General features: G+C 43.4%; 1 protein-coding gene across 7 annotated transcripts in view; it reads left to right on the top strand.

The window, feature by feature from the left end:
- HELZ (helicase with zinc finger) overlaps positions 1 to 10961 on the top strand; it is a 155229-nt gene extending 144268 nt beyond the window's left edge. For all 7 annotated transcript variants that reach the window (XM_047081555.1, XM_047081556.1, XM_047081552.1 and 4 more), the window contains 2 exons: positions 2995 to 3247; positions 9519 to 10961. In XM_047081555.1, the coding sequence (XP_046937511.1) occupies positions 2995 to 3247; positions 9519 to 9856 (591 nt within the window). In that variant the 3' untranslated portion in view covers positions 9857 to 10961. The remainder of the gene's footprint in view (positions 1 to 2994; positions 3248 to 9518) is intronic.
- The last annotated feature ends 14771 nt before the right edge of the window (positions 10962 to 25732 follow it).

The following is a 25732-nucleotide window of genomic DNA, read 5'->3' as shown; positions in this document are numbered from 1 at the left end:
CTCACGGACCGCGAGATCGTGACCTGGCTGAAGTCGGACGCTTAACCGACTGCGCCACCCAGGCGCCCCATTTTAAGACTTTTAAAGTTTATTTATTTTGAGAGAAAGAGAGCCAACACAGTGGGGGAGGGGCAGAGAGAGAGAATCCCAAGCAGGCTTCACGCTGTCAGCGGGGAGCCCGATACGGGGTTCGAACTCAAGAACCGCAAGCTCAAGACCTGAGCTGAAATCAAGAGTCAGACGCTTAACCGACCAAGCCACCTAGGCACTCCTTGTGGTCTATGTGTCTATTCATTGTAAAAAGGTATTGTTTATACCACCAGTGCACGTATGTTTATTATTTAATGAAAAAAGGCTTATAACGTTAATGCCTGAAGTTCATATGAATATCCTTAATGTTGTGTATCCCCGGGGAATTTATTGTAACCTGTTCTTTCTGAGCCCATAACAGATGTTAGTTGTTTTTACTTTCATATTCACACGTAAATACTTTAGAATGTGATTTCCCACACATTGTGGCTCTGTTTACTAAACACTCAAGGCATGGTAACACAAAGAAACACTTCATTTTGATTCTAGGAGCTGATGATCTTCGTAACAAACCTTGATAAAAAAGACATACTGCACACGCTGTTGTGATCAATCATGATCAATGAATGATCAATCATTCAGGGATTGCCTAGCCTTAGAGAACATAAAGCAGTTTAGAAAGGTTATTCTACTCAGCATCGTAATTCAATGACCTAGACAAAGAAATTTCAAATGTGCTGATTAAACTCACAGTTGACAGGATGGCTAATATTCTAGAAAACCAGAATCAAATTCAGAATGATCATTGATACAAGTTGCATTCATTCATTCATTCATTCATTCATTCATAAATATTTGTTTAATTTTGAGAGAGAAAGAAAGAGCACACAGGAGGAGCAGAAAGAGAGGGAGACAGAGAATCCCAGGCCGACTCCATGCTGTCAGCTGGGGCATGAGACCATGACCTGAGCCAAAATCAAGAGGTGGACACTTAACTAAGCCACCCAGGTGCCCCAAAGTAGCTAAAACTTTGGAAATGAAGAAATGACTTGGGTGCTCATTGTTTAATAGTGAGAAAATTGCTCTCCTCCCGTCCTTTCCTGCCCTTCTGAATAATGGCAGCCAGTCCAGACCCCTTCCCTCCCTTGCTTTATATTCTAGTAGTTCATCTAGGAAGACTTTCTCCTCACAGTGCTTATACCCACGCTTTCCTGCATTTATTTAACTGGCCCGACAATATCTGTTTGTGCTTATATTCCCAACAAACAAACTGCTATTACTGTGTTAATTCATCTCTTTCTCTTCTTTGTAATCTAATTTTCAGTTCCTGATTTCCAGTTATTGCTAACAGTAATGGTAAAAGAAAGATTCAGGGGCACCTGGGTGGCTCAGTCGGTTGAGCGTCCGACTTCATTCAGCTCAGGTCAGGATCTCACGGTCTGTGAGTTTGAGCCCTGCATCGGGCTCTGTGCTGACAGCTCAGAGCCTGGAGTCTGCTTCGGATTCTGTGTCTCCCTCTCTCTCTGCCCCTCCCCTGTTCATGCTCTGTCTCTCTCTCTGTCAAAAATAAACAAACATAAAAAAAATAAAAGATTCCTCAGAAGCATAATGATCACAAACTTAATAATAATTACTATTGAGAAGGAGGGGGAGGGGGCAATAAAAAGTCCATCTCATTCTGTCATTTAAGATCTACGTGGAATCTTATCTTTATATGTTACATTAAAGCACTTGTATGACAACAAGCCCTTCCTGTGCCAGGAACAGTTCTGAATACTGTACATGCTGAACTCGTTTAATTCTTAACCACAATCCTGAGAGGCAGGTCCTGTGGGTAACGAAGCCATGTTTACAGACAAAGCTCCCAGGAGTTAAGGTCAATTGCCCAGGCGACGCCTGGCTGGTAAATGCAGCCTGAGGTCTAACCCAGATAGTCTGGCTCTAGGCTGAGGCTGCATACCTAAAACTGCCACTCATACAGCCTTGCCACCAGAATGGAGATTGAATATCGGTCACAGCGGTCGGAGGGCGTGGGGAACAGTCAACAGTCTTGAAATGGCTGGCAGTGGGTCTTGTTGAGAGGGTTAAAGGGATCTGGGTTGTGCAGTTCAGGGAGGAGAAAATACCAGCAGTAAGTTAATTGGGCTTCACACCTATAAAGGATTGCTTTGAAGAAAGTAATGTTCTGTGTCCGTTGAAGACTGTGTTGAAAGGACACACACGCAGTGACCCAGATCAGGAGTACTTCACGTTGGGCTTGAGGAGTCCTGTCTTGCCATTAAGTCTGAGGAATAATAAATCGGGAGGCTGTGAAGATTTGGCACAAGAGAGAAATCTAGAATGGGTTGCCATTCAAGGTGGCCGTGGTTTAATTGACTGTGACTGTAATTTCCCCCATTTAATATTGAGCAGATACGTTTCTTCATTCTTAATCTAATGTTCCCTAAGACGGTAATAGAGTTTTAGAACTGAGGACAGGTAGTTCAGCTCCGTATTTTACAGACCAGAAATTATTATTATTTTAATTTTTTAAAATAGGTATTTATTTGGGGCAGGGGAGAGGCAGAGAGACACAGAGACAGAATCGGAAGCAGGCTCCAGGCTCTGAGCGGTTAGCGCCGAGCCTGACGTGGGGCTCGAACCCACGAACCGTGAGATCATGACTCGAGCCAAAGTCAGATGCTTACCCGACTGAGTCACCCAGGTGCCCCCAGAACCAGAAATTAGATGTGTGTTATCATAGGACTACCTGCTAAGGGCCCGAACTGAGTTTTAAACCCAGGTCTCCTGAACACCGTGTCCAGAGTGCAGGAGGCTTTTTGGGGCAGGGTGGTGGGGAGGGGTGATAGTGACAGAAGAGAGTACTTTGAGAACTGCTGTTTCATACAGTGGGATTGCTGTGTACTGAAGGGGGAGGCGGTGTAAGTTCCACTAATTCATGAACTCTCCTTTTTCTTTGTGTAGTATGAACCCAGAGGACCTGGTCGGCCCTTGTACCAAAGAAGAATCTCATCTAGCTCAGTCCAGCCTTGTTCTGAAGAAGTAAGCACTCCTCAAGACAGTCTTGCTCAGTATAAAGAGCTTCAGGACCATAGTAGCCAATCTTCTTTCAACTTTTCATCCCCGGAGTCCTGGGTAAACACCACCTCATCTACCCCCTATCAGAACATTCCGTGTAATGGACCCAGCAGGACAGCTCAACCCAGAGAGTTGATAGGTAAGACAGAATTGGTGCGTTGTTAAAACTGCAGTTTTTGACTGCTTGGCTCCTGGATATTTATGGAGTTTTTCTTCTTCTTCCCGCGCCCCCTCCCCCCCATTTATATTATTATCTTTGAATCATATTTTTTTTTTTTCAACGTTTATTTATTTTTGGGACAGAGAGAGACAGAGCATGAACGGGCGAGGGGCAGAGAGAGAGGGAGACACAGAATCGGAAACAGGCTCCAGGCTCTGAGCCATCAGCCCAGAGCCCGACGCGGGGCTCGAACTCACGGACCGCGAGATCGTGACCTGGCTGAAGTCGGACGCTTAACCGACTGCGCCACCCAGGCGCCCCCCTTTGAATCATATTTAATGCTCAAAGTTCATAGGTGTGTCTCAGGCCATACAGTGTTGTCCATATTTATGGTCTGAAAGGGAAGTAGATCTGTCTCTGGGGAGCTCATCGATTGGATCATTTTTACCTGTGCACATGAATGAAAGAAGTAATGGAATTTGAATTTCTAAATTTAATTCTAATTCTAATTTAATCTAAATTCTAAATTTAAATTTCTAAATAGAATCACCTTTGCTTGGGAAAAGTTTGTTTTCTGGATTTTGTTTTTTGTTTGTTTGTTTGTTTTCTCCCCAGGATTAGGGGCGGGAGTTGGTTGGGTCAACATCAGTTTCCAAGGATTTATTGTCAGTAAAGTCATTGACAGTTTGCTATACAATAGAGTTTGGCCACGAGAGAAACCAATAAAGTCCAGCATGTTGAGATTTAGAAATCCTGTGTTATTTCCTTATATTCTAATGAACTGAGAAATCTAAAGCTTCAAGAGGAAAAAAAAAAAAAAAGGCATAGAATGGCATTGGAATGGACAAGGCTCTTATGTTGTTGGGTAGGAAGTCTAAAGTCTTTAGCCTTGACTGCAGATAGATGCACTTTTATCCTTTCTCTGTTCCCTCTTTTTTAAAAGATATTAAATGTATGGAAACAAATGATACTGTTGGAGTTCTCTAACCTGTAGCCTTCTCTTTGTAGGCTGTAGACATTGATCTTTGTGAATAAGCCTGTGATCTTTGTTGGGTGAATTTCTGCCCTGGTAGCCTTAATCTTTGTATTGGGATTTAATTTTGTTCATTCTTAGCATGTGAATCTATTGTTTCTGCAACTGGCCCATTTTTGAGTATGTACCATACAAACATATTTTTAGAACAATAGACTTGGTAGGACAAAAGCATTAAAAAGATTTTGGTTTTGTTTCCTGGAAAGACACATTGTGATTTTAATTGTTAAGACATTCATTAATACCTGCCGTGTATTAATTGAGAAGCATCTCATTTACAAAATCAGTAATAAGGATTTTTTTTTTGATGTTTTATTTATTTATTTTGAGAGTGAAAGTGTGTATGCATGTGCACAAGTGGGGGAGAGGAGAGCCAGAGAGAGGGAGAGAGTCCCAAGTAGGCTCCATGCTGGATCCCACGAACCACAAGATCCTGACCTGAGCTAAGATGAAGTCTGACGTTTAACTGACCGAGCCACCCAGGTGGCCCTTGTTACTTTTTGGTTGTTTTGTTATAACTTCGTTGTCTTTATTTATTAAAAACGTTTTTTTGAACGTTTACTTACTTTTGAGAGAGAGAGACTGACAGAGCGTGAGCAGAGGAGGGGCTGAGAGAGAGGGAGACACAGAATCGGAAGCAGGCTCCAGGCTCTGAGCTGTCAGCACAGAGCCCGACGTGGGGCTCAGACCCATGAACCCTGAGATCATGACCTGAGCTGAGTCGGATGCTCAACCAACTGAGCCACCCAGGCGCCCCTATTATAACTTACTTTAAAGACAACATCCTTTCTCTCTCTCTCTCTCTCTCTCTCTCTCTCTCTCTCTCTCTCATTCTCTCTCTCTCTTTTTTCCACCTAAATTTTAGGATAATGGCCAAAATCAATGAAAACCTGACTTGAGCTGATAAGGTAGAAAGTTCCTAAATAACTGTCCAAAGTGCATGTCATTTTATGGTATCTTTTCCACAAATATACAATTACTATTTTGTCATTACTGGTAGACAAATTGTAGTATTCTTTTGTTGAAAGTAACAGTTAAAGTATTAAAAAATGAGCTCAAGACCACAAGTCTTCTGAAGCACCACTATCAGTATTCATTTATTGATTCAGTTTTAGAGGAGTGCAGCCATTGCCTGTCGTGGGTCAGAAGGGGAATAATTACCACGTGGGAAATTTTTTTCTGAAGTTTGAGACTTGAGACTTCCTGAAGAAAACTGTTTATGTCATTTTGATTAAGAATTTAAAAGTGGTCATTGTGTCCCATATGGCCATATTTTCTCAATTTTCATCCCGAGAGCAAAGAACCACGTCTTTGACCTTCTTGAACGTTGGATTTCCCATTTTGTCACTGATCGCACTTCCAAGTTCTCAGTGAATGCCTGCTGACTAAGGAGATAATGAAAATAGGTCTTGTGCCCATGAGGTTGTGGGTGGTCCAGTCACACGGCTCAGCCTTTACACCTGGTGATGTCAACCGGGCCGCCGGATAGGCTTCACTTCTCCCAACATACGGATGTGTTTGAGTTCTTTTCACTTATCTTGGGGACCGTACGTAGTACTCTATCAGACATTCCCTATTAACGTACAGATGAAAATTTAAGATGAGATAGACAACATTGAATAACATCATTGGTTGTCAGATTAGTAATAGTTTTAAAGAATAGTTTCTCTTATCTGGAATATATGTGGTAAGTCATATTAATAAAAATCTTGAACTCATGGTTAAATAAGAATGTAGGCATTAAGTTAGAACTGTTTTGTATGGATTATTTAGTTGAAAATATTTAATTGTTGTCCTGAAAATGAGAACATGGTTAAATAATAAATCTTAGTAAAGTAAGTAAAAATAGTAAGTTCTTGAACAATCAATAAGATGTTTATTTTATGTATTGTGTTAGACAGTACAGTCTGCTGTTATATTGAAATATTTGGTGAGGTTTTTATTTTTTTATGTTGTAAGTTTTTATTTAAATTCTAGGTAGTTAACATATAGTGTAATGTACATTTCAGGAGTAGAATTTAATGATTCATCATGGTATGTTTGTTAAACTAGTGCTTTTAAAAGCATTTTTTTCCCCCACAAAAATCAATGACATTTAGATGGAGAAGTGGGAAATGTTCTAGAAAGATGTTAGGTAGTTTAAACTAATTTTGAAGAATTTTATGAATTTTTAAAGGTTTTTTTGTTTTGTTTTGTTTTTTGTTGTGTTTTCGGTTTAGTTATTCATTTTGAGAGAGACAGAGACAGCACGAGCAGGGGAGGAGCAGAGAGAGAGGAGACAGAATCCCAAGCAGGCTCCACAGTGGTTACTTTGGGGCACTTGGGTGGCTTAGTTGGTTAAGCATCTGACTCTCGATTTCAGCTCAGGTCACGATCTCACAGTTTTGTGGGTTCCAGCCCCATGTCAGGCTCTGTGCTGACAGCATGAAACCTGCTTGGGATTCTGTCTCTCCCTCTCTCTCTGTCTCTCCCCTGCTCACACATGCTTGCTTGGTCTCTCTCACTCACTCACTCTCTCTCTCTCTCAAAATAAATAAATACACATTTAAAAATAAAAAATAAAAATGAGAGGTTACTTAAATAAGTTATGAAGTATCTGTGTTATATGATGTGGTTAGGAAAAAACACCAACTTAAGGCTTATCTCTGGTATAACTGACTTCTTTTCCTCTTTGGCCTTTTCTGTAACTTTCAAATTATCCTCAGTGAATGTGTATTATGATTATAATCCAGTACAATGTCAGTGAGGGAGAACAGAATTTACTGCCCCCAAACATGCTCTTTGGCATAAAGATTATTTCAGGATGATTATTTTTTTTTTTTTAATTTTTTTTTTTTCAACATTTATTTATTTTTGGGACAGAGAGAGACAGAGCATGAATGGGGGAGGGGCAGAGAGAGAGGGAGACACAGAATCGGAAGCAGGCTCCAGGCTCTGAGCCATCAGCCCAGAGCCCGATGCGGGGCTCGAACTCACGGACCACGAGATGGTGACCTGGCTGAAGTCGGACGCTTAACCGACTGCGCCACCCAGGCGCCCCTCAGGATGATTATTTTTAAGAAACTACAGACACAGAAGCTCTGAAAACTGGGTGAAAGTTACCCTTTGGTAAGAGACATTTTACATTTACAAGGGAGGTCTCTATTTGTAAGAATGTCTCCCTCTCTGCACCAGGAAGAGGATCGTTCTAAATTTCTAGAAACTATCAATGGAGAAAACAATTTACCCTTAAGTTAACTTACCCTGCATAACAACCTTGTTCACTGTGCTTTTCCTGGTATTCTCATGTAACTGCCTCACACACCCAAGATCTTTTGTCTTTAGCTGGACATGTCATTTTAGTTGCTGGTTTGGGCCATTTCAGGGAGTTATTCGGTTTTCCTGGATCTCCCTCATGTATACAGAAGGTATACATGTTTATTAAACATTTGTTTGTTTTTCTCCTGTTCAGCTGTCTTACTGTAGGGACTGTCTCAGACAAGAACCTAGAAGAGTAGAGGGAAAATTATTTAAACATTTAAAGGATTGGAAAAACCTGAGTAAGTCATGGTTTAGTGGACAATAAAATTAGGAAGAGTGGGGTCAAATTTTATTTTATTTTTTTAATGTTTATTTACTTTTTGAGAGACTGAGCACAAGCAGGGCAGGGGCAGAGAGAGAGGGAGACACAGAATCCGAAGCAGGTTCCAGGCTCTGAGCTGTCAGCACAGAGCCCGACGTGGGGCTCGAACCCACGGACCGCGAGATCCTGACCTGAGCCGAAGTCAGACGCTCAACGACTAAGCCACCCAGGCGCCATTATTGTTTTTTTTAAATTTACATCCAAGTTGTTAGCATAAAGTGTAATAATGATTTCAGGAATAGAATTTAGTGATTCATCACTCACATATAACACCTAATGCTCATCCCAACAAGTGTCCTCCTTAATGCCTCTTGCCCATTTGGCCCATCCCCCCACCCACAACCCCTCGAGCAACTCTCAGTTTGTTCTCTGTATTTAAGAGTCTCTTATGGTTTATCTCCCTCCCTGTTTTTATATTATTTTTGTTTCCCTTCCTTTGTGTTCATCTGTTTTGTACCTTAAATTCCACATATGAGTGAAGTCATATGAAACTTATCTTTCTCTGACTTATTTCACTTAGCATAATATACTCCAGTTCCATCCACGTTGTTGCAGATGGCAAGATTCCATTCTTTTTGATTGCCAAGTAATACTCCATTGTAGAAATACCACGTCTTCTTTATCCATTCATCAGTCAGTGGACATTTGGGCTCTTTCCATAATTTGGCTATTGTTGATAGGGCTGCTATAAACATCGGAGTACACGTCCCCCTTTGAAAAAGCACTCTTGTATCCCTTGGATAAATACCTAGTAGTTTTAGTTGCTGGGTCGCAGGGTAGTTCTGTTTGAGTGGGGTCAAGTTTTAAAGGATGTTAAAAATTAGATTACATAGGGGCGCCTGGGTGGCGCAGTCGGTTAAGCGTCCAACTTCAGCCAGGTCACGATCTCGCGGTCCGTGAGTTCGAGCCCCGCGTCGGGCTCTGGGCTGATGGCTCGGAGCCTGGAGCCTGTTTCCGATTCTGTGTCTCCCTCTCTCTCTGCCCCTCCCCCGTTCATGCTCTGTCTCTCTCTGTCCCAAAAATAAATAAACGTTGAAAAAAAATTAAAAAAAAAAATTAGATTACATATAGGAAATGTGAAGTAAAATTTATAGTTTCTCCCCTACCTTACCCTGTGTTTATTTATATATTACAAGAAAAGAGAGCATTTTTAAGAAATGGAATCGAGTGTTACTATTACCTAGGTTAAAAATAAAAGGTATTTTGACCAGGAGTCAGCATATACAGCTCCTTTTTATTTAAGAAAGAACGTGTACGTTCCCATATTCAGAGTTGAGCAGTTAACATATCAAATATCAAGGTGTACCATTATAAAATTAGTTTTGCGAAGCAAACCTTCAGGTTTGACCTTCCGTTTTTATACGTTAGCTATTCCAGTTTACGTAGTCAGTTCTTTTGCAAGCATTGTTAAGATTCAGAAGTTTGATTCGATGTGTTGTGACTTCAACGTTCTGTGGCAGAACTTGACTGTCCCCAGGGCTGTACCGTCACGGAGCTCCTGGGGACAAGAGCCAGTTGTGACACGCCGAGCTAACGAGATGCGTCAGCATTGCCAGGCGTGCCCTTAAAGCCGTGTCGCTCTTCTCCGCTTCTAGTTCCACCACCCAAGACCGTCAGACCCCCTGAGGATCAGCTGAAGTCCGAGAGCCTCGAGGCGTCCAGTTCCTTCAACTATAATGTGCTGCAGCATCTCGGCCAGTTCCCCCCACTCATGCCCAACAAGCAGATCGCGGAGTCGGCCAGCAGCGGTAGCCAGCAGAGCTCGGGGGGCAGCAAGCCCGCCATGTCCTACGCCAGCGCTTTGCGGGCCCCTCCCAAGCCCAGGCCCCAGCCTGAGCAGGCCAAGAAGAGTAGCGACCCTCTGTCTCTGTTCCAGGAACTCAGCCTGGGGAGCTCATCAGGCAGCAATGGCTTTTACTCCTATTTTAAATAATCACTTTTTTTCCCCCTCCAGGGCGAATGTTTTGATTTCTGTTTATATCAATAGAATTAAGATAGTTGGACTTCCTCTATAGATGCACAGTTCCCTTTGTTTTAATATTAAATATGTTCTCACTTAATTGCTTTGCTGCTAGACTTGCAACTAATTTTTTAAAAGTATATTCCATTATTTTGCATTTTTGACGTGTCTTTTGACAGCTTTTATGTAGAATAAAAAATATTTTTAAATTTGTGTATTGTTACATATGTTTGCATCAAGCTAGCAGCTAAGAGTTAATTGTGCAACTATAAAAAAAAAAAAGAAAAAAAAACTTTGTCTAAAATGTATTTAAAAAGAAAAAAAATTGTAAGTAGCATTTACATTTATTCAATAATATTACCATATGCTGGGTTTCTGTACCAGAAATGGCCAGTTGATGTACAAATGTATGTTATTTTTGCTTAAATTCATTTAAAATTTTTTAAAATAAAGGGGCAGCATCTTCTAAATACTTTAAGTTTTATCAGTTTTTTTTTTTTTTTGTGACAAGATGCTGCATTCTAAAACTTTTATAGTTTTAGACTCTGTATGATGTGCTGTTGTAATCTCCATCCACTGTAGGATAGAGTTAAAGGCATTCTTTGCAGATGTATCTTGTATGCCACTGTTTTTTGTAACATGAAAAAACATTGGCATAGTTAGTTATTTTTTGGACAAGCTGTACTTCAAGCTTGTTTTTAACGTTAATTTGATAGTGTGTGTGTGTGTGTGTGTTTTTTTTTTTAAACAAATCATGAAGCTGAAAAATTTTTAGGATTGTTGGTGCTTAGTAGACTTGATAACTATTTTAAAAATGCGTGAATTTAGTAAAATCCTTTTTTTCTCACTATGCATGTGTAAATGTTTGTAATCTGGCTTTCTCCCCCCCCCCCCCCCCAGTGGTATAAAGAATTGTGCCGCTTTAAGGTTTGTTTTTTTTTTTCCCCCCTCCAGTAAAAATTTTGGTACCTTATTTGATGTTTACATTAAAATGTGACATTATTCATGGCAATTCAAATATTTTGCTAACTGTTTTGTTTGAGGAACATCATTAAAAAGAAATCTGATATTTGTCCAACATGTATCAAAATTCATCGAAATCTGGGGCAAAAAACTACCCTTGTTTTTCATGTCTTTCGATTCTTATAATCCCACTGAACTTGTATAAAAACATAAAATTTAAATAGCCATCTTAAATATTCTACAGTCTAAAAATTGTTTTCAGTGAACTTCGGTAAAATCCAAAGCAAAACATTTACCCTCTTAAAACGTGTGGTCTTCTAACACCCTTGAAACAATGCATGTCCTTCTTGTTTTCCTGATTGGGTAGTCCTACTTTTTTATACTTCAGAGAAATCTTGAAACTACAACATAACTTTTTTGTTGTTGTTCTTTTTGTTTGGTTTTGGTTTTGTTTTTAAATAACGTAAGGTTCGGAAACATTGCTGATGAACCAGTGAATCCTGATGACCCATTCAAAAATAGTTTTTTTGGAGGACTACTTTTGAATAGGCCATCCTGTATTCACAGTACAGTTTTTGAAATGGGGTTGAAAAGTGGTGGCAAGGTTAAAGAAAACTCCTCACATCTCCTCTATGACTGGAGTTTTATTGCTGTTGGCCAGCTCCAACTCCCTGTAATCCTTAGACAATTTAGGAGAAGAGAACGCCTTTAGTTAAGGGTTAGTGAGCCTGCAGGAAAAGGAGAACACCTGTTTCCTTCAGCTCTTTCTGCTCCGAGTGGGTGCACATCATTTGTCTGCGGCTTCCGTTTATGGGCTGTGAGTCTCCATGTGAGGCAGTGGATGGAGACCTGTGGACTGTAGACGTGTTAATGGTTAGTATAAATCACAGTTGGAAAACAGAGCCAGCAACTTACGGCACCACATTTTCTCTGTCTGATGTCAGACCGCCACCTTTAACTGTGTCACATTTTGCTCAACGTAACTTTAGTCACAAGAAGTTTTTGTATTTCGACTCAGTGACGAAACGCAAGATAGAGCCCAAATTAAAATCAGATCTTCCTGACGGGAGGATGTCTCTGAACAATAATTTTTTCATCCGTGATTCTCCCCCACAGTGCAAGTCAGATAAATGTTTCAGAGCATTTTGGTAATTACGAAGACAGAACTGGCATGTCAGGGCTTTGAGTTAATCCCTTGTCATGGAGTCATTGCCTAATTTTCTGTTTTCCATACTTGAACCTTTAAAAAATATCAGTTTTAACTTATTTGTATTTATATTTAAAGAGGTCAGGTGCACACCCCACCACTTTATATAAATATACTGATGTTGGCAGCTTGGGATAAGGAAGCTGCCGAGTTGTCGTGACACCCCTGTTCTAAGAAGTTATTTCCAAAAAACCAAAAACAATAGCTACTTATTAGTTCCTTGCTCTGCTGTGTCCCAGTGTTCCTCCTTTCCTGATAGTTCTTAACAACCGGTCAAGTATTTGGATATTGTTTCCATCTACTGCCCTTGTAGATTCAGTTTTGAATGTGTCTTCTAACACATTTACTCTTCCTCGGTGTTACTTACTGCCATCTCCAGCTGAGCTTTGAATCTGTCATTGACGCGCGTGTAAAGTGTTGCAATGATCCTGATTGAGTCTTACCCGGGGAATCCTTGTAAGTTTCTGTGGAAACGAGGCGTGGCTCATGCTGTCTGGGTATTCCTTGGGTAGTAGTTAGCAAATGCACACAAAGCAGACTGAGAAAACAGCTTAAGTGCTAGTTTCATCCTTAGTGTTCAGACGGAACTTTTTTTTTTGAAGAAACCTTGATGTTAGCTCTTGGATGATGCCAAGTATTACCAGCTTCCTTTTCTTCTAGTACTGATTTCTTTTAAGTGAAGTTAATTGTTCACATGATGTCTTTCTACTTCTTTGTTCTTTGTATCACTCTGAGGTGTTTCCTTTTTCTTGCCAGAACTTTTTTTTTTTAAATTCATCTCGCTTTTTAATTTCAGTGCTGCTTGAGATTTTCTTTTTTTTTTTTACCTTAAAGAAATTCTTTTGGCTGATAGAATTTGTAGAGTGTCTGTGCTGAAGTTTTTTTTTTTTTTTCCTTTCCTGATCTAACAATGATTTTATTTAAGATTTGAAAAACCTCATGATTCAGTGTAATGTGGATATTTTCTGGTGTTGCTTTTAAAAGGGGCTTTGGTTGCCATTTTGACATATGCTTTGCCAAACTGTTATAGCAGAGCTTTGTTTCTGATTAATCAGTAGTTAATTATTGACCATTTAAACTAACATGACCTTAATGTTCCTTTCCTCAGACAGATACGCTTTCTATCCAGGTCATTTTGTATATGCGAAATAACAAACTGCTTTGTGTGGTTTTTTTCATGAGAGATCCTAGAATAAGTTCAGGTTGAGTGTAAACATCAATTGGTCTTTTCAGTTCAAAGAATTGCAGAATAAGTAAAATACGCAGAATTCCCACTGAATAAGCATTATCTAATTCAACATAGCAATCTCCAAGACCTATTTGTAAAAATAGTTTCCTTGTTGATGGAGGCATTGAAATTGCTGAGAAAGCTAACTGAATTTCCTCGCTTTGAGATAGGTAACATATAGTAGTATCTTGTTCTAGTGTAGTTACTTTACGTGTTTAATATTTTTCATGTATATACATCTCGAGAGCAACGAAACTATAAGCATATAAGAATGTATCTCTAGCTACTTTGGCTAGAGAGAGCCACCCATGCCTGAGATCCAGGGTGTGAACAAACAATTTCAAGATAAAAAGAAAATTAGATTGACTGAAATAGTTGTTTAAAAAGACACCTGTTATACTTGGATAACGTTTCATATTGGAGTTGTCCTTAAAAAGGTAATCCCAGAAAAAGTTTAAGAATACATGATTGAAACCTTAAATATATTGATAGATACAGATTGCTGCCTTAAAGTGTTGTTTAGGCTACCATCCACTTCTTGTTTTCTTCTAGCCCCACAAAGGTAGTAATTTGTCCTTTATGATTTACCATGATTTATAATTATTTCTTGTGAGCCATCCCCCTAACATACGAAAACCCTTAATTTCTACCACTGCCATATGTGTCTTCCTAAATCTCAAAGTAAATGTGTTAATAGATCTGATTTTTCTCTCCCTTCTTTGCCACAATCGTTAGAAATAATGGATAATGTTCTACGATTTCTTGTTCAGAATATCACATAGTGATGTCATCTTTTTATAAAGATACGGACCGCCATGAAAGAGTAAGTGACATGCTAGTCTTCAAAGTGCTCATTATATTAGGCGTCTCGAATTTCCCTTCTACTTGAAGTTGGATGTTTATTTGCTGAGATTTTATTGTAAAGCTGCTAACTTCACACTTACTACTTTCATACATCTGCTTAATTAGCAATTTCAAGACCATTGTTAAAAGGAGTGAATCTTACTAACGTTAAACATTCTTCTAAGACACATTCAGAAAATGTTATTACTTTAAACTAGAATACCAGACATTAAAAAGGAGACATTTTTAGTGTAACATTTAAAATTTTAGAAATGATGGGAAATATCTACTTTGGAATAAACTTTCAGGAAACAGTCACAGGAGTTTCTTAAATTTTTTTGAAGGGAGGTACCTGATAGAAGAATCTAGACTTAGTAATGTGAGCTGTGGTTAAATCCCAAACCCAGCTATACAGTAGTCTAAAGCTTCTAAAACTGAAGCATGAAGAAAACCCAGAGACATTCATATACGTATAGTTTCAGTAATCAGAGGATTAGACCAGACTTTATTTGCAATTTGTTCAACAGAGAGATTTTATTTTGATACAAATATTAAGCATAAAGCATAGTAAGTTTTATATAATTCTATGAGTTCATTAAACAATATTATGGAATTTTCATTATGTTCTTGGGGTGTCTTTTTAGCTATTTCTACACCTCATATAGGAGGCCTCTTCTGTATTTTATTTTGCATACTAGCATGTGACTGCCTGCCTTAGAACTATGTCTAGGAGGGGAAATCAATATTACTTTAAAAAAAAATGGGGTTTTTGAAATGAATTTTTTCATTACTACTTTTTTTGATGTTTGAGAAGTAAAAGGGGGTAGCAAGTTACATAGTTTCAACACAGAAGTCACCCAATAGCATCTGTTTAAATATCTATCCTATTTTAAGATTTTAGAAGTTTGAGCAGGGGAGAGCAGTGATTCTCAAACTTCAGCCGGCATCAGAATTACCTGGAGGTCTTGCTGGAATCCAGATCGCTGGACCCCACCCCAGAGCTTCTGATCCCAGGCTGAAGCCTGATCATTTGCATTTTCAACAAATCTTCAGGCGATGCTGCTGGTGCAAGAACCACACACTTTGAGAGTCGCTGGTCTAGAGAAAGCCCGAAGGTCTTTCCAACCATGCATTTCTTTCCTTGATGTAAACAACCGATCACTTGAGACATTTTAATAATTCTGATGCTGCGAGTGGAACATTCATGGAGAAAGATTTCTAAGGAGAGAGGAGAGCCTCTGGAGTGGCTGTCACCACCTCCCCCCCGCCCCCCCCCCACCACTGCCGACCCCGCTGAAGGTCTGTGCAAACTTGTCCACGTCAGGGTGCAGGCCCTCATTCATTTCTGGGGCGAGTTTGGTCTTGTGCACCCTGCAGCCTGGGCTTTGTTCTAGAAGCTGTGCATTTGTTTGGTGTGCTTAGACTTGTTCTTGATCGTACATGTGGAGATGAGAATTGTAAAAGGAAGCCATCAGAACGTCACAAGAGGCACCGAGTACAGGAGGCCCTGTCTTAGGATGGCAGTGACATGGAGCATGGGAAGCAATAGATAATCCCCAAATAATGTGTTCGTAGTTTTTATGGCTTTTTTGGTTGGGGGTGGGGGGATGAAGGTAAAGGGTTTGCGTTTCAAATTATGTGTTTCTCAGGTTAACAAAGTTATTTTGGATTCTCTGCCATGCCGGCAGGTGTTAAGGGAGCCTGAAGTGTTGTATATGGCAGAAAATTGATGATTGTTTCTGATTACTTTGCTACTTAAAAAAAAAAAAATCCATATATGTTTGCAAAAACAGTCTAGGGGAATCTACCAGCTACACAGCATGAGTTATTCATAAACCATAGGTGCACACGTATGAACAAGTTATTTTTGAGAAAGAAACTGTCTATGATACAATAAATCTGACAAGTCTTTTTAAAATTCATATATTACTGTCATTGTTGTTAATGTTCCCCCTGGACTGCAGCTTGAGGGGTATCGGGCTCTGCCTCTGGTTTTTAGTTTGGCTTTGAATTAACTGAGATACTAGAAAGAGAAAAGATATTTTAAGGTAATTATAGAATGGCTTAGACGTAGAAGCGCACATGATAAGCCTCCCAGAGCGCACAGCTTTGGAATTCTTCAAACACAGTACTTCCTCCTTGAAAGGCTCGATTACCTTCAGTGGGGATTGTTTCTATGTTCAGCACAGGTTACTCTGTCCATTTCCAACTCACAGGGAGCTTCGGTTTATTTACATTTTGCTTTGCACGATGCCTTGTCTACAAAGACCTCTTTTCTGTCTTTCAGTAGGTCAGAGGGCTCTTGTGTCCAGGTTGAAGTCCCAACGTGTGGGCTCCACCTGAACATGTTTCTCAGTTCCCTCCCCCCCCCCCACCCCCCCGCCACCATATGGAGGAAGGTCTTGGATTTCCATATATCCAGACCATGCCTGCTTCCTGTCAATCCATGTATATGACATTGTACTGTATTCGCTTTCTGTGCCAGTCATCTGACCTGATTCTTTGGAACCCATGAAGGTACTGGTTATATGTAGTAGTTGTATCCTAGGTAAAGATGGTGATTAAAATACCTCTCCTCTAAATTATAAAGGTAATGGGTTTTGCATTTTATTAAATGGGTCCTGTTACTAGTGACAGGTGTTTTTTTTTGTTGTTGTTTTTTTTTTTAATGCTTCAAAAATACAGTTCTTGTTCAGCTAACTTCATACAATCAATTACTTAGCAAATTCATACCGGGTCTTACTTCGTCAGGTCTTCCAGAAGGGAGGCTAGATATGAGATGGTCTGTTTCCACCTCTTCCAAGGACCAGTTGTGCAACCGTCGAATAATCATAATTTCTGGAAAAATTATAACAATTATTTTTTTTTCTTCGCAGTTAACGATACCTCACATCTGAGAGGTTCTAATACCTAAAGAGTTTATCCTTAAAAGTAAAAATGACTTTGTACCATAAAATAACCCCAAACCCACTCTCTAGGGTCTTTACTTTCTTCTTCTTTCTTCTTTCTTTTTTTTTTTTTTTTTTCCCAATCGTTTTCTTTTCTAACCAGGTTTTGGAATTACTTTAGCTACTTTGGTTCCTTAGAACAAGTTTTCCATTTGGGGGTGGGGCGGGGGGGGGGGGGGGGCTACAGTTCTTACATTGTGATCATTGTCTCAGTGAAGTTCTTTTGTCTTAAAAGATTCATGGTAACAAAATGTATTTTACTGCTACAACTAAAATGTATTTATAATAAAATGCCTTTTTAATAATTTGGAGATTTGTTTATTACGTGTGAATTGCACTTCTCTGCTTCCTTTCACTTTTATGATCAAAGGTCTGACTGCAGTTAGGCGCAGCACTCTGCCTTTATCTACGATACTAATCAGTGAAACTAGCCCAGAGTAACAACTCAGTGTTAATTTGTAAAATTCAAACTAGTTTCTGGAAATTTGCAACTTCACTTAAATCTCTGAACCCCAGCAGTAGCAAAGGCCTAAAGGCTTAAGGTGTTACCTGCAAGGGATCGTCAAGAAAACGTGCCCTTCTCGAGTTGCAGGCCAACACGGACCTAAGTAATCGGGAAAAAAATCACCAAAGTCACTTGTTAATGCTGGGTTTGTGCAGCCCAGAATTTATTTCAGAACTCGTAAACCTAATTTATGTCAGTACACTGTGTGGGTATAATAACACACCCCACAGTGGTGTGACAGGCATTAATTCAACCCACCCCCAACCCCAAAATGCTGGCTGTGCAGAAAATTGCCCTGAGTCAGGGTCTTAGTTTTGTTGGGGAAATAATTCTTTGCATTTGCCATGATGTGATTTTGAGAAGCATTGGCAGGTCACAGAATGTTTTGTGTGCCCTGGCTATTTTATTTTTAACATCCTGTTAATGTGGCACCATAAATCTAACTTGAATATACTGTGCCTGAAGTTTGTAAATGTAAGTGGATAGGGCCATCATCCTTTCCTAAGGACAATGCATAATCCTTCCTCATAGCAGCGAGTCAGTTTTTAAGCTAGGGATCGTGTTTCTTTGAGTTGGATTGATACGATACGACATACATCATCTCTGGGTTTTGGAAAGAGAAACGCTTCTTTACATATAAATCAAATGGATTGGGAGGACTCCCTGAGCTGCTGTCTGCTCTAGATGAAGTAACCCAGGCTCCATCTTCACTGGGGAAATGGAAACGACTCTCAGGTGTGAATCCCTATGCCACATCGGTGCTCCCCAAAGCATTTTTCTGAGAATGATAGGAGTGCGAAAGTTGGTGAGAAAATGTAATTTCATCCAAACTGCAAGGTGGGGCCGTTGTGTGTGGAGTGCAGGTCAGGCACAAAGATGGAAAGTTGGCTTGGTGGAGGGAGAGCTGGAATGGGCTGGTTAAGACTTCAGCATCCAAATACCCCTGTGGTTGGTTTTAAGCAGCTGAAGGTCCCTCCTTCTGAAATGGACTCTGCCGCTTGACTTACACAGTGTTGTCCAAACAAAGCACTTCCCTAGTGGATGGAAATCCCTTTCTTCAGGTTTGAGGAACCCCATCATTTTATTTTTTAATTTTTTTAATGTTTATTTTTGAGGGAGAGAGGGAGAGAGCGCGTGCGCCCGCGCGTGCAAGCGGGGGAGGGGTGGAGAGAGAGGGAGACACGGAATCCGAGACAGGCTCCAGGCTCTGAGCTGTCAGCACAGAGCTCGATGCGGGGCTCGAACTCACAAACCGGGAGATCATGACCTGAGCCGAAGTCAGGCGCTTAACCGACTGAGCCACCCAGGCCCCCCGAGGAACCCCATCTTGATTGCATTGCCTCTCAGTCCATCCTACCAACTGCAGCCAAAGTTCCTTTTCTGAAACAGATCTAGTCATGTCACTTTTTTTTTTTTTTTCTGAGACACCCCCAGTGCTTTCCCATCACATCCTGAATTTCTTAGCTGGACTTTGGAGGCACCCCTCTTACCCCCTGCAAGTCTTATCCCCAAGTACTGCACACAGCAGACTAAATCAGGCCGCTCGCCCTTCCTTCCCTGGATGAGTCCTTGACTTTTTTGGAGTATGCCTTCAGCATACTGTGTATTACAGGTAGGAGTTTGTGAATTTCTGGGTGGCAGGGATCATGTCCTACGACCTCTAAACCTACTGGCCCTATGCCTTTTGCATAGCAGGCTCCCGGATGCTTGCTGAACTGGCCGGTTCTCAAGCTTGGATTGAGAGAGGAACTTCAAACTTCACCTTCTCCTCCCACTGACGTCCTTTGCCAGTGCAGTATGGCCGGACAGCAACTGGGCGGGTGTGATGGCCTTGCGCCGCAGGAGGAGCAAGTTCTCCTGTGCGGTGCTGCCCCCACCCGCTCCACACAGCTCCCTGAGCTGTGACAGAGCATTAGCATTTACTGGTATTTTGTGTCTCGCCAGGTGTTACTGCTAGAGCCCGTAGTTTGACAGTTTCACCATGGTTATGTCAATTTTGATGGATGCTGCCTACTTCAGCACGTCCCGGTCTGTAGGCACATACCTACCACGCAGCGTTTCGGGAAAGTGATGAAATGCCCCTTTGTCTGAAGCCAGCTCTGGTTGATTGGAAATCCACAGAGGGAGGTAATTAAATTGAACAGAAGCTGTAGCCTGCAAAATCCGTGGTATTATCTCACTCCTTAGCTCATTAGAACGGGTGCTCCGCAAATTGATTGGAAGCACTGTTTCAGGAAACCGCTGCTAATCCCCCAGAAGAAAGTGGCTCTGGTGAGGTGCTCAGAGGAGCCAGCAAAGGACTCTGGAAGGTGGGTGTGGCTGGCGGGGGCAGGGTGCACGCTCCAGGCTCCCCCGCAGAGGAAACCAGTGGTGTGGTGCTGTTTGCTCACTGATTGAACAGAAACGTAATCGGAGGCGTCTGATGACCAGCCTTCTGGGTGTGAGCCGACTGCCTGGAAGTTTGGAGACCTTGCGAGGGAGGCTCGGAAATGTTCTAATTAGCGGTTAGCGTTTTGTCCCGTTGATGTACAGAAACGCATGGGAGCCGCAAGGGAAGGGGCTGAAGTCGCCGAGTGGGTGCTTTGTCTCTGTGCCTGCTCTTCTCACCTACCCGCCGGTCAGGTCTTTCATCCGTTTGGAAGCTAGACGGGCCCGGGTTTTCACGAAGCCGAACGGCTGCTCTAGGCTGAGGCTCTTCTTCTAAGAGAAAGTTTTGAGGATGCCATCCTTTGAGCTGCGTGACCAGGCTTCAAGCTGGTTACGTAACCCCGAGACAGAACGGGGGGATCGTTGGAAGGTGGGTAAGCAAACAGGCTTGATCTGATGGATCAACCCTCCTCAGGACGACTCCTTGGGCCTCTGAGGACCCACGTGATTCCTCCTGGGCTGGTTCCGTAACAGGGGGGGAAGGTAAAACTATTTGGGGGGGGGGACATCGTGATCTAGCACACTTGAGAGTAGTTTTGAGCCTCCCAGCAAAACACTCCTGGAAATCTGTTCTCACGGCCTGTCAGCTGGTGTGCTCCAGCCCCGAAAGTCACCCCACCCGGAAGACCTGCCACCACGTGCTCTGTTAGAGCGAGCCCAGCTCGCTGGGTCTCACGAATCAGGCCGAGCGCAGGGACGAGCCCCTCTGGCTGCGGACACCCAAGGCCAGGGCACCGGCTCGCCGAGGAGCCCTTTCAAGCCCCCCTCTCGCTTCTAGAGGCCTCACTGCTCTCCCCGGTCGTTCCCCGCCCATCTCCGGCCTCTACCGCCTTCTAGCTCGTGCACCTGCTCAACGCGCCAGCGGGTCCCCGGGGCACTGTGTACGGGCTGCTGCGCGGAGAGTTTGGAAAAAGGAGGCTGGTGTGGGGAAGGTTCTAGCTGCTGGGATAATTCTGAAGAAAATGCAGCCCTTCCCTCCCAAGAGTTTATAATCCAGCAAGGCACGAAGACATGATGAATTGCTCCCAGTGGGGTAAGTAGCGGGAACGTGAGCCCAGCGTCAAGGGCACAGGAAGGAGGGAAGCATGAATTTTGCATGAGGGGTTGGAGAACATGTCGCCTTGTGATGTCTGAGCTGGGCCCCACTTATTCCACTGGGAATAAGTCGGACTTCAGCAGGTTCGGGCAAGGGGCCGGGCCACATGCCCCTCCGTGATGCCAAGATCCACCCAGACCCCACAGCACTTCAGTTTTTTGGGGTTTTTTTTTAATCTTTATTTATTTTTGAGAGAGAGACAGAGTGAGAGCAGGAGAGGGGCAGACAGAGAGGGAGACGCAGAACCCGAAGCAGGCTCCACGTTCCGAGCTGTCTGCCCGGAGCCCCGACGCGGGGCTCGAACTCACAAAAGGCGAGTGCGGGACCTGAGCCGAAGTCGGACAATTAACCGACCGAGCCACCCAGGCTCCCAACACAGCACTTCAGTTGTAAATCATCCGCCATAGAACTGCAAGTCCCTGAGGGACAGGGCCTCGTTATGCCCTGGTTTAGCACAGTGTCCGGGATGCAGTGCTGATCCTCAGTGAGGCAGAAGGAATAATGGTCCCCCAAAGGTGTCCACATTCTCAGAGCCTGTGAAATATGCCCACATCCGAATCCCCGGGACCTGATACTTTTTGTGGAAAGAGGGACTTTGCAGATGTGATCAAGTTAAGGGTCTTGAGATGAGGAGATTATCTCGGATTATCTGGATGAACCCAATGTCATCACAAAGGTCCTAATAAGAGGCAGGCAGGAGGGTCAGAGAAATAGATGTGATGACGGAAGGAGAGGTCAGAGGACGCACGAACCGGGAAGGTAGGCGGTCTCTAGGAGCTGGGAAATTCGCATCTGGAGCCGCCGGGAGGAGCCATCTCTCCTGGCGCCTTGATCTTAGCCTTATAAGAATCATTTCAAACCTCTGACCTCCAGATCTGTAAGGGAATAAATCTGTGTTAGTTGTAGCCACTAAGTCTGTGTGATTTGTTACGTCCAAAGGAAATAAATGTAATCAAAGGCACGTATCTGCTCAGGCGAAGGACACCCCTTGTGGGAAAGATGGGAACCGGCTAGTTGTGTTTGGAAAACCTTTTCTCTCGGTGGCCGGTGAGCAGGACACAAGTGGCAGAGAGGCTGGCCTCGGGCGGCGCAGGGGGCGGCAGGGGAGCAAGACAAGGGCCCGGGTTTGGGAGTCATTTCAGAGGCAGAGTCTGTGAGGTTGGGCTCGGTGAGCAAGCGAGGGGTCCGCCAACCAACCTACCGCAACTTACGGCTTGAGCGAATGGACAGATAAGGTGCCATCAAAATGAGGGAACAGGTTTGGGTAAGCAGCCAGAGGTCGGTCGGGTCTGGACTTAGGTGTCTGGGGTGCCCCGGGACACCCCGGGGGCAGGTGCCTGTGGGAAATGCCACCTGCAAGGGGAGACGGGTTGGAGACACGGGCTGGGATGGGAGTCACAGGGAGCCGAAGCCCTGGAAAAGAGGGACACTTCTTTTCTTCTCTCTTTTTTTTTTTAAACTATTTTTTATGTTTATTTATTTATTTATTTATTATTTGAGAAACAGAGAGAGAAAGCGAGCAGGGGAGGTGCAGAGAGAGAGAGGGAGAGAGAGAGAGGGAGAGAGAGAATCCCAGGCAGGCTCCGCACGGTCAGCACAGAGCCAACGTGGGGCTGGAACTCATGAAACGTGAGATCACGACCTGAGCCCAAACCAGGAGTTGGACGCTTAACCGCATGAGCCACTCAGGCGCCCCCGGAGTGATATGTCTTAGAAACCGTGATGTGAGACGGAGGAACCAAAGATGGGGGAACTTGGAGACACCCAAGCTTAAGGGGCAGGGAAAAACAGGAACGTTGTAAAAAGAAAGAGAACGAAGGGAAAATATGGGGAATTTTACGAGGGAACAGAGACCCGAAGTACAAAATGCTACGGAAAGGGTCTAGTAGGATGTGGTTGGCGATGGGGAGGTCACTGGTGGCCTCCAGGATGCAAGACGGACGCCATGGCTGGAGAAGCGACGCATGAAGAATTGTTTCAGGACACGTGTGAGCTGACAGGAGATGGAAGGTGGTGTGGAAGATTCCGGCAGGAGGGACGCTTGCTGTCCTAACGCTGTCTCTCTCCCCGCCTGCAATCCCTGGCCTTCAGACGTCTCTCCTCGGGGCCCCTAGGGGTTTGCCTTCGTTAGCACATCCTTCCTCAAAAACGCTCTCTGGCCATCCAGAAGATGAGCCAGGGAAACTTTATTTTAAGGAGATCTTTCCTTCTTTCTTGAACTTTTCCAAGGTATGGATGCATGATTCGCTTCATTGAATGTAGCTGGAAGGAATCGTAAAGATCCTCTAATGAAGGTTTCCAAACATTTTAAGCAACAGAATCCTTTTCTCGAACAGTCTACAGTTGAATCTAAATATATATGTAACGTGTAAAGTCCGCATCTTGCTTTCATAAATTCCTTTTGTCAATGCAATTTATAATGGCGTCTTCTTGTAAAATCAATTCATTAGAGCAATCATGACATTCTGAGGAACACGAGCCTTTGAAATTAGAATGTATGAAAGGTACGGTCTCATATCTAAATAGAACCCTAGTTATTTATTTATTTATTTATTTATTTATTTATTATTTTTAATGTTTATTTTTGAGAGAGAGAGAGAGAGAGAGACTGAGTGCTAGTGGGCGAGGGGCAGAGAGAAAGGAGACACAGAATCGGAAGCAGGCTCTGGGCTCTGAGCTGTCGGCACAGGGCCCGATGCGGGGCTCGAACTCAAGAACTGCGAGATCATGACCTGAGCCGAAGATGGAAGCTTAACCGACTGAGCCACCCAGGCGCCCCTACAGTGAATTTTTAAATGTGTAAGTCATGTTTCCTGAGGTGAGGGACCATATAATGTGTAGCCCCAGGGAACAGTAGAACCGGAGGGGACTCTGGTCCAACATGAGCTAGTCTAACTGTTTGCTGGTGAGGAAACTGAGGCCCTGAGAAAGTTCACAGCTGCCCTGGTCTAGAACTCACCATCACACCCCAGGTCCGGCACATAGTAGGGCCTCAACGATGAAGGTAATTGAGGGTATACCTCGGCGTGGGAAACTGGCTCAACGCCCTCATTGATTCAAATGGCAACCCCCCCCCGTGTTCTTTACCCCACTCACAAACCTGCATTGCTTCTGTCAAAGCAATTTATTGTCCCTCCTTCCCTCCTTGCTGCCTCCTTTAAGGAGCCTACTGTGCACTGGGCCTCCGGTGCAGCAATGGATACACTGGCCAGCTCTGCTCTTCGCAAGCTTTCAGCCTGTGTTGGAAGCAGATCTTGAACGGGGAAATGACAAAGAGTGACGTGTGTCAACAGAGCCTTTGCCATCAAGGCCACAGGGGCTCCTTGGGCGAAGGGATGGAACCAGGTCTTTCTGGTCTCGAGATGTCCTCTATCTGAAGAAGGTGAGAAGGAGAAGCTTCTTTCAACCGTGTTCTTTCCTGCGTCTGCCCGCAGAGGTAAATTTCACTTCTGTGAAACCCACACAGCTGTGGTTCTCTGGTGTTCCTGGAGCCCGTCTCCAGTTTCCTCCCCATTAGACCGAGGGGATTATATATACACCGGTGCCTCCCTGCCTCTCGAACACTTGAGGTCAACTGCACCCTTGACTTCATCAGCTTCGTTAGGGCTTTGAAACACGTAGAGCTTGGTGGCCCTGAGACCCTCTGAAACACAGCCTGCATTTGCTTGCAGCCATAGCATGCCGGGGCAGTGGGGTGGGAAGGGTGTCTGCTGTTTAGGCAGTGACTTGGGAATTTGGTTTTGAGCTCCCTAGGCTCAGAGCCCAGAACTCTCAGCTGCAAATGGTTGCAAATCCCCCACCCTCCATTCCTTCGTGGAGTTACCAGGGCCACTGGTGACGCCACTGGTGGGCGAGCCTAAACCCAAATCAACAAACATCTCCAAGAGGTCGTTGGGTCTTTCCTGTTCAGGCCAAAGGAGAGAGTATCAGCCCTTGTGATGGCAATGATCTCAACCTTCCTCACCATGCAGGAATCGTGCCTCGTTGGGGGGATTGATTTATGGCCTCGGCGGCTGCAAAGGAGTGACACCACAAAATGTGGGCTAGAGGGGACCGTGGGCAGCTGCATCCTGATCACCGGTCACTGGTGTGATAGATATGTCCCACGTCACGGGTTTATGAATACCTTGTCTCTGCTCCAGATCTTTTCTGAAAGTGGGCAGGGAATACATTAGAAATTAATTTGTAAATAAAATATTTGATCAAAATGGGACGAGCCACACTGGTGGGGGAAATATTGCCGTAGGCATGTGACGAAAACCTATCTTTATTGAGGCAGCCAGGAAAAATGGAGTTACACAGAGATCCTTGAAAGTTTTGGTCTCAAGGAGGGGCCAGTAAGAACCAAACCATTGGCTAGGACCTACTCACTGTGTGTCAGCCAAAGACAGGGTGAGATGTGTCTTTGCCCCCCTGCCCCCGTAGCCACTGGGCAGAGGTCAAGTGGGGGGACTGACTGGTAAAGGATCCCCTGGTTAGACAGTCTTGGTTCTCAGTCCTGCTCTGGTGCCAGGGAACAAGGTCGCAGGAAGCAAGCCTTTCCCTGCCCTTCATGTTTCTTTTACCCTGGGGATCGTCGTGGTTACTTTCCACCACCATGCCAAGCCACGGGAGCATGACACAATAGGAAAA

This window comes from Lynx rufus, unplaced genomic scaffold (genome assembly GCF_022079265.1).
Source record: "Lynx rufus isolate CCGP_SWC_20201006 ecotype Redwood Valley unplaced genomic scaffold, mLynRuf1.p SCAF_18, whole genome shotgun sequence".
NCBI lineage: Eukaryota > Metazoa > Chordata > Mammalia > Carnivora > Felidae > Lynx > Lynx rufus.
This window is presented reverse-complemented; position numbering and strand designations above follow the sequence as displayed.